We start from the raw sequence: 15,450 nt of genomic DNA, 5'->3' as shown, positions 1-15,450 counted from the left end.
GCCGCAAATGAGTTTTTTTGCAATCTCAATTGTTCTCCTTATCCTGACTTATGACCCACAGTTTGTGAATTTACACTTTTTGATTTCTTCGCGCTTTCATTTTGAATATTATTTCAGTTTGTAAACTCAAAATCATGATAAGTCTTTAAGGGTTCGATTAGTGCTTTTAAATGCGTTACCCTATAATTCCTGTCTAGAATTAAGTATGAGTAAAAATATTCAGATACACCACCGATAATATAAAATATTTTCATAACAAATAACTGATTTTCAGACAATGATACATTTAACCGAGATTACATAATGGTAGATTTAGAGCAAAATTGTAGCACGCATACCGTACCTATTTGAGTTGCACACCGCTGTGAAACTTGTCTATCAGAGCTACTTTTTTCATTTTTTTTGCTATACATTGTTTACCATACTTTGAATACAGGAAGTGCTTCATATACTGCACAGATCAAACGAGCCTATTTGTTCCACGTTTGTCTTGCACATTGTGATCAATAGTTTCCGTGCTGTCAACCATATAAGCCGGAGGCATCGAGCTGTATTTTCACTTTCAACTTTCTTGTTCTTGTGAATCTTGACAGATCCTCCTTCACAACAAAGGTAAGAAATTTGAAACAATATCTGACGGTGTGAATAATATTTCGAGTCTCATTTCAAACTACCCGTCGGATCAGTTCTTCGCAAGCCAATTTGCCCTTGAAAATTTTATCAGATTGTGAACTGATGTATACAGAACCGTTCCGTAAACCAGTCCGTGTATCATGAACAATTGTACTCATTTATCTTATATCATTGTTTCAAATTATTATAGATAACGATTGCGATTTATTTTTACCCAGAATCACCATGCAGATGAAGGCAACCATTTTGATTGTGCTTGTCGCACTCTTCATGATTCAGCAAAGTGAAGCTGGCTGGTTTGGAAAAGCTTTCAGATCAGTAAGCAACTTTTACAAAAAGTGAGTGAAGAATATTTCAAATTCTTTTTAAGTACGCGAGAACAAAAATGTTATCAATAATTACTTAGTGAATTTAATTCTTTTGATCATTGAATTAACGAGAAAGTTCAACAATCAACAACATTATCGTTATGTTTTATTCAGTGCGTGTGTGATATTCTAGATAATTTTCTAAATGAACTGCTTCGATATCAAAATATTCAAACCGGAACTTTCTTTTTTTTAACAACTTTTTAGCTCCTTGATAGGGGTTATATCAATAGGTGAAGTGAAGTCTCTCAAGGAATTTCTCACAAAAACTATGTCTTAACTGAAGCGAAAAATATTATTGCGGTTTAAAATTTTGTCAAATTTTCTTCATTTTCAGACATAAAACATACATCCATGCAGGACTTTCAGCTGCTACAATGCTTGGTGACATGGTAAGTTATATAGGCCGGGAAAAGTTTGAAAACCACCAAGTGTCATTCATTCAACCATAAAAGTGAACTTATTTTGCGGGCAAAATAATATGATGATCCGATGATGTCGTTTACATGTTTCAAACCAATCTATGTATCTTTTCACAAGTTGAGTTTGGTATTAGTCTCTGTATTTATTCCGTTAATAGTATTCCATGACACTTTCTCAGATATCTTGCCTATGTATCTTATATTTCAATAGTTTACAATGCAATAGAAGAAAGATTAACGCAGATCATGTGCGACATTTTTTATTATTATACCCCCAAACACAGTCAAGAGATAAGACAATGGTGATTTTAAAAAATTGCCTACTTTAGTATAACCCAGTATGACAATCGATGTTCAAAACTTTTCAATCCTTCAATATGGGTATATATATACATTTCTAACCACTGTCACGTGTCTACTTGCGAAATATGCGTTGAATATATTGCTAATTCATATATTATATATAATTAACTATCATTTTTATATTGAAATATTAACAGACTGATGAGGAATTTCAAGAATTCATGCAGGACATCGAACAAGCCAGAGAGGAAGAGGTTTGTGTGTTATTATGTAGAACAAGAGGTTGAATATTATTCACGGAGTTCCACAAGAAATTTCTAAAAATAAAGACGCATTGTTATTTACCGATTAATGTTACTGGGTAAATTAAATTTACCTTATTTGATGACTCCGATGTATTTGCTGCTTTGTATTTAATACAAGATAGAAATAAATCTAAATTCCTCACATAAATTGTATTAACGCTGTAAATTTGACACCTGACAAGCATATATATTAATACAGCAGTGTCGAAATGTGGTAACAGTGCGGTAATTAAAATATTTTATTATCTATTGTCATATTTGAATTACCGCTTCCATACTTCGACAATAGAGATGTTTATATTGTGTTATTGCTTTTTTAAACAGTTACAAAATTAGTCAAGTCAGTACAAGATTTTAATAAGTGAACGAATAGCCCATAACGGAGTCCTATGGCATTTACGTATTTTTAGCTTCGCTGTTTATAATCTTAATTTATTTTCATACTACCAACTCTGGTGTAGAGTTTTTCATTATAATGAACTATTCAATTTTTATTTGATATTATTGCAGCTTCTCAGCAGACAGTAAACATTTTCGAAGTTAAATCAAAGAACGATCAAATGGAATGGATATGAAACGACATCGATTAAAGAACATTTTCTTTTTCATTTTAAACGGAAATGCATAAAATAAAAAAGGCGCCAAATATCTTGTTTATTTTTTATGAAATAACATTTAGATTATAATAGCAGATATTTGAGGAAATTGGAAGACAGAATGTTATAGCGGATAACCTGCAACACGCGAGTGTCTAATAATTGTTTCAAAAGTCTAGTCTAACATTAAATTTACTCTGTTTTCACCGCTGTCCTGCCAAACACTCTTGTTCCAAAGAAAAATTGGCACTCCCATAGTATGTATAGCAGGTTAGGGTCAGGCCATAATTTTGTTTCGATTTTTCCTATTTTAGTTCTATTACGACTTCAGGAATGTCTGTGTTAGCCAAGTGAATATAGTCCCTGCCCATAGGCTTCCGACCCTTTACACAACTTGATATAAATTAAGCGAAAAAAAAATAGTTATACCTCCATATTGGTATACACAATTCTGGATCGCCAAAAATGTTCAATATTATATGTGAGACACTTATCTGGTACATGCGTCTAATTTATTCATTGAAACAATAATTAGTTACTAAATATTTTTGAGATGGCTATCGAAATTGAATGATTCAAGGCCCTTTGGAATTTTTGACTTGACATGCTTAAGGTTTGACTTCGAAAAAAGTCGTATGTAATAAAAGTTTAACAAATGCTATTTTTTCGTAAATGAAATGTTGGAGTTATTTTTTGCCTCATCCTGTACTATAATGTTCTTCCAAACGTTCGGAGATAGTTCTTCTAGAAAAACTTGAGCCGTGAAACTGGGTTTGGCCAATCCACTCTCAATATACGTGTCTAAAAAAAATATCCGCCACCACTTCACTCGTGTTTTCTTGATCGTATTGATAAGAACTGCCAAGTCTCGCGTTCATGAGTATTTACTAAAACGCAATTCTACACTATACTGATTCATATTCTGAGTAGCTTCTGGCACTTTAGTTTTAGACTGTAATTTCGCTTAGGAATTGATATCTTATATTTCTGATTGAGATCGAGTGATGTTGCTTTGGGAAAATTTTCTATGAAAAAAATATATTTACAAACAGATTGGTAATGATAATATTTTTAGCTTCGAAAAGACTATTCCATAGTCATGTGTTAAATTCCCTATAATTGGCTGTCTACTGATGAAGATGGCGACCCTGTTTTACATCCAACTGCTCATTTTTTTTATTCAATTAAGGCTTGAAACGTTGAGACGACCCTAAGTTGCGACATCTATACGGCCTCTTATTACTTATCGATCTTAAGATCGGTAAGTATATTGATATGTATTTGTCTGTATGTCTGTCTGTGTGTCTGTTAGATGCACGCGATATCTCACGAAAGCGAGATTGAATCCGCTCCAGATTTTGCATGTGCATTCATCTTATCTCGGACCAGAAGCCTATTGATTTTGGGAGAATTATGTCGTATAATTAGCGAGTTATCAATCAATTATTGATATAGTGATCTAGATTTTTGTAAAGCGAGAGAATTTTGAAACCCGCCGAGTGTGTGTGTGCGATGCGCAGTGCGCAAGTTACAAGAGCGGATGAATCGAAACTGCAGTTTCTGTTTTGGGGGATCCCCTAACTATCGATCGATAAGTCTTCGGTTTCCAACCGATATTCTCGTATATATATCAATATATATATTAGGACATATTGTGCCCTTCGAAGTCTTTTAAAATGTATTATGGCACCAGTATATTTAATGCACCGTGATACCACCACAGTTTTTTTTAATTCAGACAATTTTATTTATTTCACTGTATTAAATTTTTCAATCGTCAAATAGGTAAATATTTGGGACAATAAATATCAACAAACATATATCGGTCATGAAATTTTTAACCGGTTTTATTCTGGAACAAGTTTTAACCCTAAGCCTAAGGCCTGAAGGACCTAGACTTCAGCCTAGCTTGCCTAATGATAAATCGGCACAGACTTCGACAATGATTTCAAAATTAAGATTTCTCTTGTCTATTGACTTTGCTCTATAGTTGTATAAATTCTTTTGGTTGACGAATAGTAAAATGTAATTGGATACGATGTCTCTGACTTCGACAAACCGCGAAAAATACCGAAAAACACGGTGATCTTGCGATTCAAAATGACAAAGATCAAGTACTTCAGATATAAAAAAAAGTTTGCCGTTTGTTATACAATTGTCTATATGTTTTAACAACTTGTCTATATGTTTGCCCATATGGTTCGTTTCGGTAAATTGGTTTTTGTTGTTGTCGTTGTTATTGCTGTTGTTATCAACAGCAAGAATTATTGCTTTTGAAGCGACCTTTCCTAGCATCAAAAATTGTTTTTTTCATCATCTAAATTCTAATTGCGCGTTCAATTTCGAATTTTCAGTATCTAAAGAAAGATGAATTCTCTTAAAATTATGCTGTTTATTTTTATCTATGGGTACTCTTATTTATCCCACAATCCACAATTGGGCGTCGTTTTGCTCCGCGATTTGGATTAATTCCATTTCCGATATTTTAATTATATTCGATATATAATATATATGATTATTTCAAAGTGTGTACGTTAAACGAAAATTTTACACATTCGTAGATATTGTGCGTTTGAATAAAAAGTGAGAATTCATTTACAACCCAAACAACCAATATATGTATGATTTTTGTAAATATCTTCCAATTAATTTGAAGAAGAAAAATGAGAAAGTAAAGCGGGCCTATTGTTATAGGATGGCATGTCGATATTTCTCAAAAAAATTAATATTATGGTATTTACTATCCGACATTTTATCATTCTTTTTCGTTTGCAAAATTTACAAATTACTGATGACCAGTCCAATTAAATCTATTTTCATTCGATTATCTTTCACAGATTTTCAGTCTGCATTGCATTTGACATCTCAAACTTTCCCCGATAACGTTCAATGTGCATTTTGTCATATAGGTCAACCTACATTTTTGTGTGGATGAAAAAGAAGCAATAATAATTGTAGCGTCAGAATTTCCCGGTCAGCTAATGGCGCAACTGACGTTTTCCTATTCGCAATTCCTATTTCTCTGCTTTCGGTATTATCACGAAAACCAGCCGATTCAATAGTTATGAATAGTCCAGATGCTAGTTTTATATCTTTTCACGTGGATTGACGTATGATCTATATTGGAGATAATGCTGCGTGAACGCCCTACAGCCTTTGTAACGAACAGGTTTGTCCATAAGTTCAGAGTTTAAGCCTATAAGGAGGCTAATGAGTGAAGCAGATGAATGATTCCCCCTTTTCGATGTAAGCTGAGCATTGCAGATATAAAAAAAAAAGAGTGAAGCTTTTCTAGATTGACGATGGGCGGAAGAAACCTCTATGGGAAGTGAGAAGTCGTGCACTCATCTTTGTGATCGTATGTTTGGCATTTACTTCAAAAATACCAGGCGACGTGATTCTCATTTACGGTGTTAAGTTAATATTATTGCGGTGACTTGAAGCATATGAATCGTTTCCTGTTTTTGAAGTAAGGTTTACATTGTATGAATAGAAAAAATAATAAGTAAAGAGATTTTTAAATGATAATAGAAAGAAGAAACAAAGCAAAAAGTCGTGCAATGATCTTTGTTGTTTTTTAAAACATCAGGCTACGTGATTTTAATTTAGGATGTTAAGTTGCGTTGTTTCGAACCTATGAAACATTTTCTGTTTTGAAGTAAGGTATAGCCTACATTGTATGAATAAACAAAAAAAAAACGAGTATATCGACTCTTGATTGACACTGAAGGGAAGAACTTCCATATGGAGCGACAAGTCGTGCAATGATCTTTATTGTCCTGTGTTTTGGTAACTTCTTTAAAATAAATAGACGACGTGATTCTCATTTACAATGTTCAGTTGAAATTATCGCGCAGTTCTAATTTAACCAGCTCTAATTTGGAGGATTTATATCAATGCAGTAACATTTCAGGATGCACCGAATCATAACATCCGGTTTGCTTAAAATTTGTAAGCAGTATTTTTAATTTAAAAAATCGAGCTTTGTTTTCCTAGATCACACACACACACACACACATCTTTATATCACATTTACATCACACAGTACTTCTGATATCGGTATAAATGTTTTAACATTTAGCAGGAATTTATTTCCTCGTGCGATGACGATATTAGCAATATGGCATTGGTGGGTAGATATTGTGAGAATTGCCATTTTGTTTTAATTGGTGAATGTAAACAATTTATAAGTATTTATTAGTGCTCTCAAATGCGTCACTCAACATTTTTTGTTTATTTGTTAACATTCATTGTAACGAGAAGTATAGCCTACCAACGAAACGATAGTAATTAATTGCGATGGTGGGCTTACATTGAAATGTTTTCGTAGTTTTGAGTGAAAATATTTCCAGATACATTATCGATAATATGAAAATATACTTTGACATATTTTTGTAATGAAAAATCTGATTAATTTACCAAGCTTACACAAGGGTAGATTCAAAACAACCTTCTTTTCAGACTGGGACAAAAAAATACTTTGAACATCAATTCTGATAAATTTCGAAAATGTATACCTGAGAGCAATCAATTAGATCTATAATAAGGAACTGCTGTCGGTAATATTTACTAAACACTTCAACATCACATCTTTAAAAGAAATCGTCAAAAATATATCAGCAAAGATCATAGCACGATTTCTACCTTTTTATAAAGGTCTATCAAAGCTACTTTCTCCATTTTTCTATACATTGGTACCATGCTATAAAATTCTATAAAACATTGAATGTTGAAAGTTTGCATCTGAATAACCACACGACAAAATCAAGACGTTACTGTCATTTTTAATGAATAATTTGGTTTTGCCGGTATCGAGTCAAAGAAGACACTAATGCAAGTATGGTTTAAAAAAACGATTTTTACTAAGATTTATTTACGAAAAATATATTCCATAATTGCTGTCGTGACAGCACATTTGTACCTATACAGAACAGTTAAACCCATTCATTTTCCACAAATTTTAGCATACAAATAAAACGCATGCAAATATTTTCATAAACGTATACCTCCATGAAACATCTATAGGTTGAAATGACGGCCTCTGCAAATGTATGGGTACAAGACAACCACCATGGTTGTAAATGTTAGTAGGTGCAAATGTATGAATGCGGTCACCATGGTTTCGAATGTCCGTAGTTGCAAGAATATTGGAGGTAGTTGTAAGAATATTGAATTCGGATTTTACAAAATAATAAATTCTTTCTAACTGGACTATATATATGTTATGTCTGAACCGTGCTATCTGTAATACTGAAGATAATTTTCACAAAACATCTTAATTCAGATCACATTGAAACATGGATTCACGAGTTTTTGTTTTCCATTCTTCTTATCATAAACCTTATTCATGAGAAACTTCAAATTTTACAGCAGCTAATCAACCAAATATCTCAGATTTTCCGTCTTCCGCGAAATCTACACACTTATCTATTTCACTGTGTTATCTGCTTAATCATTTCGAATTGTTTTTAGCATATGCAGCTATTAAAATCAAAATTAGAATGTAATTTTCAACAATAAACATATTGACTCAATACGTGATCATATTGGCTTAAGTTTTTGTTGTTGAAATAAAGCATAAACACGCGAGCTTACTTCTTGTAAGTATGAAGATAAAATCAATGTTTCTAATACTTTGGTATATGATTACACAACTGCATTTTATGGTTTATAAACTTTATAGAGCAAAAATAATTTTTCTTTTGTAACTAATCTAACAAAACCGCGTTCGTTATTCAGAAATGGACAGCAGGAATGTTTTCAGAAACTAATCATGCTCTGATTAATTTCCGGCCAATCGTCTTCTTCTGCCATGTGGTATTAAAATTGCAAAGTTTATTATATCAAACGATCCCATCTGTTTTGAGTTTAACATACTGACCACTAGTTTCCGTGCTGTCAAGCATAAAAGACGGAGGCATCGAGCTGTATTTTCAGTTTCAACTCCTCGTAGAATCCGACAGATCCTCCTACATAACAAAGGTAAGAAACTTGAAACAAGATCTGACGGTGTGAATACTATTTCAAGTCTCATTTCGAACTACCCGTCGAATCGGTTCTTCGCAAGCCAAAAATTCTATCAGATTGTGAACTATGTACTGTATACCTAACCGTTCCGTAAACCAGTCCGAGTATCAAGAATAATTGTACTCATTTATCTTATCATTGTTTTAAATTATTATCGATATTGATTTTGATTTATTTTTACCTAGAATCACCATGCAGATGAAGGCAACCATTTTGATTGTGCTTGTCGCACTCTTCATGATTCAGCAAAGTGAAGCTGGTTGGTTCAGTAAAGTTGCCAGTTCTGTAGGAAGATTTTACAAAAAGTGGGTGAAGAATATTTTAAATTATTTTCAAGTACGCAAAAGACAAAAATGTTATCAATAATTACCTAGTGAGTTTAATGAATTTCTCAAAAAAACTATGTTTTTTTGTTTTACTGGAGAGAAAAATATTATTGCGAATTAAAACTTTGTTTTATTTCCAGACATAAAACATACATCCATGCAGGAGTTAGAGCTGGAACGATGCTGCTTGGTGACATGGTAAGTTATATAGCCTCGGAAATCATATCGGTTTGAAATGCATCAAGTGTGTCAACCGTAAAAGTGAACTTATTTGTGGTTTAAAATATGATGATCCGATGATGTCGTTCACATGTTTCAAACAAATCTATGTATCTTTTCCCAAGTTAAGTTTGCTATTAGTCTCTGCGTTCATTCCGTTATTAATAGTATTCCCGTACACTTTCTCAGATATCTTGGCTGTGTATCCTATATGTCAATAGTTTACAATGCAATAGAAAAAAGATTAACGCAGATCTTGTGCGATATTTTTTATTATTATACCCCCAAACACAGTCAAGAGATAAGACAATGGTGATTTGAAAATATTGCTTACTTTAGTATAATCCAGTATCGATTGATCAATCGATGTTCAAATCTCTTCAATCCATCAAATACTATGGGTATATATATATATTTCTAACCACTGTCACGTGTCTAATTGCGAAATATGCGTTGAATATATTGCTAATTCATATATATATCATATATAATTAACTATGGTTTCAATATTGAAATATTAACAGACTGATGAGGAATTTCAAGAATTTATGCAGGACATCGAACAAGCCAGAGAGGAAGAGGTTTGTGTGTTATTATGTAGAACAGGAGGTTGAATATTATTCACGGAGTTCCACAAGAAATTTCTAAAAATAAAAACGCATTGTTATTCACCGATTAATGTTCCTGGGTAAATTAAATTTACCTTATTTGATGACTCCGATGTATTTGCTGCTTTGTATTCAATACAAGATAGAAATAAATCTAAATTCCACACATAAATTCTATTAACGCTGTAAATTTGACACTTGACAAGCATATATATTAATACAGCAGTGTCGAAATGTGGTAACAGTGCGGTAATTAAAATATTTTATTATCTATTGTCATATTTGAATTACCGCTTCCATACTTCGACAATAGAGATGTTTATATTGTGTTATTGCTGTTATTGGTTTTTTGAACAGCTACAAAATTAGTCAAGTCAGTACAAGATTTTAATAAGTGAACGAATAGCCCATAACGGAGTCCTATGGCATATACGTATTTTTAGCTTCTTATTTTATTTTCATGCTACCAATTCTGGTGTAGAGTTTTTTATTATAATGAACTATTCAAATTTTATTTGACATTATTGCAGCTTCTCAGCAGACAGTAAACATTTTCGAAGTTAAATCAAACAACGATCAAATGGAATGGACATGAAACGACATCGATTGAAGAACATTTTTCTTTCTCATTTTAAACGGAAATGCATAAAATAAAAAAGGCGCCAAATATCTTGTTTATTTTTTATGAAATAACATTTAGATTATAAGAGCAGATATTTGAGGAAATTGGAAGACAGAATGTTATAGCGGATAACCTGCAACACGCGAGTGTCTAATAATTGTTTCAAAAGTCTAGTCTTAGATTAAATTTACTCTGTTTTCATTGCTGTCCTGCCAAAAACTCTTGTTCCAAATAAAAATTGGCACTCCCATAGTATGTGTAGCAGGTTAGGGTTAGGCCATGATTTTGTTTTGATTTTTCCTATTTCAGTTCTATTACGACTTCAGGAATGTCTGTGTTAGCCAAGTGAATATAGTCCCTGCCCATAGGCTTCCGACCCTTCACACAACTTGATATAAATTAGGCAAAAAATTTTTAATAATACCCCCATACTGGTATACACAATTCTGGAGATGGACTGTAATTTTGCTTAGATATTAATATGTTATGTTTTTGATTGAGATCGAGTGACGTTGCTTTGGGCAAGTTTTCTATGACGAAAGTATAGTTACAAACAGATAATAGAGATAATAATTTTAGCCTTGGAAAGACTATTCTATATAGTAATTTGGTAAACTCCCTATAAATGGCAGTCTACTGATGAAGATGGCGACCCTGTTTTACATCCAACTGCTCATTTTTGGACACGTAGTGGACATAGCGATCGTTTCAATATTATGTTGTTGTTCTTGTTCTTTGACACGTTTTCAAAAAGTCGCTTTTCTCTTTGATTACTGGACCAATTGCTTTGAGATTTTCAGTAGTTGAAGATGGAATTTTGTTCTAGAAGGCTATTAGTTTTATTTATTTCTAAATATTGTATGATAAATTTGATATTTCGTCCAAAATTTCTTAAGTTTTTAGATTAAGATATCTCCTGTCTATTGACTTTGCTCTATTGCTTTTTTTAAATCTTTTGGTTGATGAATAGTGAAATGTAATTGAATACGATAGATCTGACTTCAACAAACCGTGAAAAATACCGAAAAACACGGTGATCCTGCGAGTCAAAATGGCAAAGATTAAGTTCTTCAGATATAAAAAAAGAAAGTAGCCGTTTGTTATACAATTGCCATATGAAATTTGAAACAACTTGTCTATATGTATGCCCATATGATTCGTTTCGGTAAACTGTTTTTTGTTGTTGTCGTTGTTCTTGCTTTTGTTATCAACAGCAAAAATTATTGCTCTTGAAACGACTTTCTTCGCATCAAAAATCTCTTTTTTCATCATCTTAATTCTCATTTCGCGTTCAATTTTGAATTTTCAGTACCTAAAGATAGATGAAATCTCTCAAAATTTTGCTGTTTATTTTTATCTATGGGTACTCTTATTCATCCAACAATCCACAATTGGGCGTCGTTTTGCAAATCCAATATATATCAATTTGTTCATAGATCTTACTTCCAATAAATTTTTTAGCATGATTATATGATTATTTGTGATTACGCCTTTAGACAGAATCGATATTCATATATATTTTATGATTGTAAGTGTTTCAGGTGCTTGGATGCAAGGATAACCTCTTACATTGTCTGTAACGTTCACATCATCAGGGTACTTCACTGTCATTTTCTGGCATACTTGCCTTTAAACCAGGGTTGTCCAACCTTATGGCCGAAGGGCCACATGTAGTTTACAAATGATTGCGCGGGTCAATTGATAGTCATTTTCTAGTTTTCACTACACCGACAGGTTAATTAATGAAAAAACAAACAAAACCCTCACACCAAAATTATAAGAATCATGAAAATACGAAGATACAGTAAAGTCAAGAGTTTTTATCACTGATAAATATTTCAATGTGAAGTATAACCCTGCATTTATCCAACAAGTTTGTCAATATTCGGTGCGATGGGCGATTTAGCAATGCGAACTTTTTATATGACTGTCAGAAATTAGTTATCTCACGGGGGATTTGACATGGTTCATCCGTGAAAAAACTTGCTCACACATGTAAGCGCCGCCAAGTATTGAGGTCATGAAAACTGCCTCTTTTATCTTCACGAAAAAAAAAGACAGGAAAACAGATTGAAAAGCATAGCAGACGATAAAAATAAATTCAAATACCTCTCTACAGCAATAACACCCGCAAGGAAGCTTAAAAATGAATCCGATAGCTGGGTGGTGCTTCTCGTGCGTTTGAACAACAAGGAATAATGATTTTATTGGAGGTTTCAATAATGGCACAGATTTGTGACCGACACGAAGCATTCTCAAATGTTATATTGAACTATGACATATTAATGAAGTTTATCATTTCTTCATTTCGTAATGTCATTTTATTTTAAACACTTTCATGCAAACGCTAAGTTGCCATATTTCGTAAAGTTAACATAGCTTTTAAAATTGAGATATCTTCACGTGATATGAAAGAGATAGCCAGTATATTTTTCCGAGCCTTACAAAACCGACATTTAATCCCAAATTTAGCTTATTTTTTCTTGACAACTTTTTTTCCATGACAGAGTTATTTCCCCGGTTTGGTTTGGTGGAATAATTGAATTGAATTCGTCTTGGCAAAGTTTTTTGCAAAAACAGAAGAAAATATACGCCCAGATAAGTCCGTTTATTCTAAACGTTGTTAGTGGGGCTGTCTCTAGTGTTCATTTTACAAAATCTATTCATTGTTACACCGGTAAATAAAAACCATGGTTTTTTGAAACAGTGTAACAACGAATGTGGGCCAGAACATTTTGAACCGATGTATAGGGCATAAGCCTGCTTCCTACACTCAACCATAATTATTCATCTGTTTTCTGGGTAACATTTTGCTCCAAGGCTAAATACCAGTAATTACTTTTCCTTCAGGCGCTTCAATAACGAATCTCTCAACGGATTCATGCCTACTTTGCTGTCGAAGTTATCCAATATATATGGGGTCGTGGCCACAGCGCCGGATTAACGATTAAACAATATAAGTACGTGCTTAGGGCATCAAGCAAAGAGGAGCACCACAGTAATTTTGGAGCAGAATTTTATATAGTTTATCGGTGTTTATTAAAATATTACGGGTTCACCAGACGACTCAAAATTCAAAATGTTCGCTTATTTTTCGTCTTCAAGTATCATATTGACCTTCTTTATTAAAAATAAACACTGAAACTTATTTATTGGACACGAAATGGGCCTATGAGTCGTTTTCTTATATTGTTGGTTTTTCTTTCTAGTATTCACCTTGTTGCTGCATTTTTGTTTTTAAAGAATTTCTTTTTTCTTCAACAATTGGACCATTGAACTATTTACACTATGTGGTGGTTCCACGTTCGCATTTTAACGATCTAGTGGTCAGCGGAGTCGGGAGTTTGTTGATAAAGGTGGAACAGGGTGGTCCAAACTCTGTCATGCTTATACATTCCGTGCGGCTCACAGAACAATTTTAGCGTATATTTGTATCTAATGGAAGAACGTTTTTGAGTTTTTTTTTTTTTAGATATTCCAACTGGGGTTGGGATCCTGAGATTCAAACCCCTTTTCTAACGCTTTGTTTGGTATATTTTAGTAAAAACACAAGCGTCGGCCATGTGACAGTAGTGACGAAACGCAGAGCCGACTTAACGCAGCGCAATCCATTTTTTTTAGCTAGGTCCCGAAATACCCACTTAGACGAACTCGGTTGGTATTTGACGATGTCACTAAGCTTGCTCACGCTGCAAGTTTTTAAATTACTCAATATAACAATTCGTAATAAAATGAGTGTCGCAAGAAAGGTGTCATAAGGAAAACACAGCGGAAACGTATTTTCAAACTACAGTTGTGACTTGTATCCTTTGGTATTTTGATTCACATTGAGACTGGAGGCATGAATCTTTATTGTCACACTCCATCAGGATTAGAGCTCAACCGATATATCGGTCCGATATTGCTTGTTTGCATATATATAATATCGGCAGTAAACGGCCGATATTTATATTAGCTATATATAACAGTTAAAAAGGCTAAAAATGTTCGTGAAAGTTGTTTTATTTACTGTTGGTTGTGATTATTTCTAATGGATAATACACTTATGTGGTTTATTGTTTTTATAATTAAATTACACATGAGGGGGAACCAAAGTCTATAGCATAAACAAACCAAATGTACCCCATTTCATGTTGAAATTATCAAAACAAATTTAATTTTTCCCAAAATTCAAACAAAGACTTTCGTAAGAATCAAATTACACCAGTTTTAGGAACATAACAAGTTTCGTCCGGCCATTATCAAATTGAAACTTATTTTATCACGATATTTAAACACTAATTTAAATAATTATATGTAAGTTCCCATCCGTACGATGTTTATAATTAAACATATTTAGATAATAGGAGTTTCTGTTTATAACTGAATCACGAGCTCACGTTTACAGTATTTAATTAGATTTATGATCAACTGATAAATACGACTCGATAGTTTTCAATGTTGAGCTAGTCTGGATAAATGTTTTAAGATTTGTATTGTGTGTTTTGTGGAAATCTGAGAATAAAATTAAACAGCGTTTTCTAACGTATCATTAACGTGGGCGTTGAAGCTGAAGGGTGAACGGGCGTGCAGGTCTGCGACAGTCCACGAATTAGCAATATGCATTATATTCACTACAAGTCTTCAGTGCTTAGGGCACCAAAGGGGGGGGGGGGGCTTAATCCGCCCCTGCGTGGCCACCATAATTGTTACGTTCAATATCAGGGGTCCCCAATCTTTTTGAAGCCGAGGGCTACTTTCTGGGTACCAATTAAGCCGAGGGCTACCACTTCCATGCACACTTCCAAAAAAGTCAATTTGCTCGATTATCCTTCAATTATTGATAATTACTGGTATTTAGTCAATTAAAAACACTGATAAACTTTAGGACTCTTCAGGAAATCAAACGATCAACACAACGTAGCAAATAAATTACTAGCTATGACACTTCCATTTTCAAACTGAGTGTTTTTCAAATTAACTTCAAAGATATCACTACAATAATATCCTTGGAAACCACAAGTCCACAATGTACCTACTTT

The 15,450-nt window shown here is 33.3% G+C and overlaps 2 protein-coding genes across 2 annotated transcripts; both read left to right on the top strand.

Moving 5' to 3' along the window:
* Window positions 1-437: 437 nt before the first annotated feature.
* Window positions 438-2,677, top strand: LOC120339361 (styelin-C). Its single transcript, XM_039407468.2, has 5 exons — window positions 438-612; window positions 852-971; window positions 1,339-1,393; window positions 1,924-1,980; window positions 2,542-2,677. Exons 2-5 carry the CDS (start codon window positions 859-861, stop codon window positions 2,557-2,559), a joined length of 243 nt encoding a protein of 80 aa, XP_039263402.1. The 5' UTR covers window positions 438-612; window positions 852-858; the 3' UTR covers window positions 2,560-2,677.
* A 5,777-nt stretch (window positions 2,678-8,454) lies between these two features.
* On the top strand, window positions 8,455-10,474 carry LOC120339360 (styelin-C-like). Its single transcript, XM_039407467.2, has 5 exons — window positions 8,455-8,609; window positions 8,840-8,959; window positions 9,121-9,178; window positions 9,724-9,780; window positions 10,338-10,474. Exons 2-5 carry the CDS (start codon window positions 8,847-8,849, stop codon window positions 10,353-10,355), a joined length of 246 nt encoding a protein of 81 aa, XP_039263401.2. The 5' UTR covers window positions 8,455-8,609; window positions 8,840-8,846; the 3' UTR covers window positions 10,356-10,474.
* The last annotated feature ends 4,976 nt before the right edge of the window (window positions 10,475-15,450 follow it).

The sequence above is a fragment of the Styela clava genome, chromosome 9 (assembly GCF_964204865.1).
Source record: "Styela clava chromosome 9, kaStyClav1.hap1.2, whole genome shotgun sequence".
Lineage (NCBI taxonomy): Eukaryota > Metazoa > Chordata > Ascidiacea > Stolidobranchia > Styelidae > Styela > Styela clava.
This window is presented reverse-complemented; position numbering and strand designations above follow the sequence as displayed.

Excerpts from the sequence above, each read along its gene's own strand:
- LOC120339361 (XM_039407468.2), top strand. The coding sequence starts at position 859 with ATGCAGATGAAGGCAACCATTTTGATTGTGCTTGTCGCACTCTTCATG. Across the intron at positions 972-1,338 it reads GTAAGCAACTTTTACAAAAA|ACATAAAACATACATCCATG; the intron begins GTGAGTGAAGAA and ends CTTCATTTTCAG. Across the intron at positions 1,394-1,923 it reads CTACAATGCTTGGTGACATG|ACTGATGAGGAATTTCAAGA; the intron begins GTAAGTTATATA and ends AAATATTAACAG.
- LOC120339360 (XM_039407467.2), top strand. The coding sequence starts at position 8,847 with ATGCAGATGAAGGCAACCATTTTGATTGTGCTTGTCGCACTCTTCATG. Across the intron at positions 8,960-9,120 it reads GTAGGAAGATTTTACAAAAA|ACATAAAACATACATCCATG; the intron begins GTGGGTGAAGAA and ends TTTTATTTCCAG. Across the intron at positions 9,179-9,723 it reads CGATGCTGCTTGGTGACATG|ACTGATGAGGAATTTCAAGA; the intron begins GTAAGTTATATA and ends AAATATTAACAG.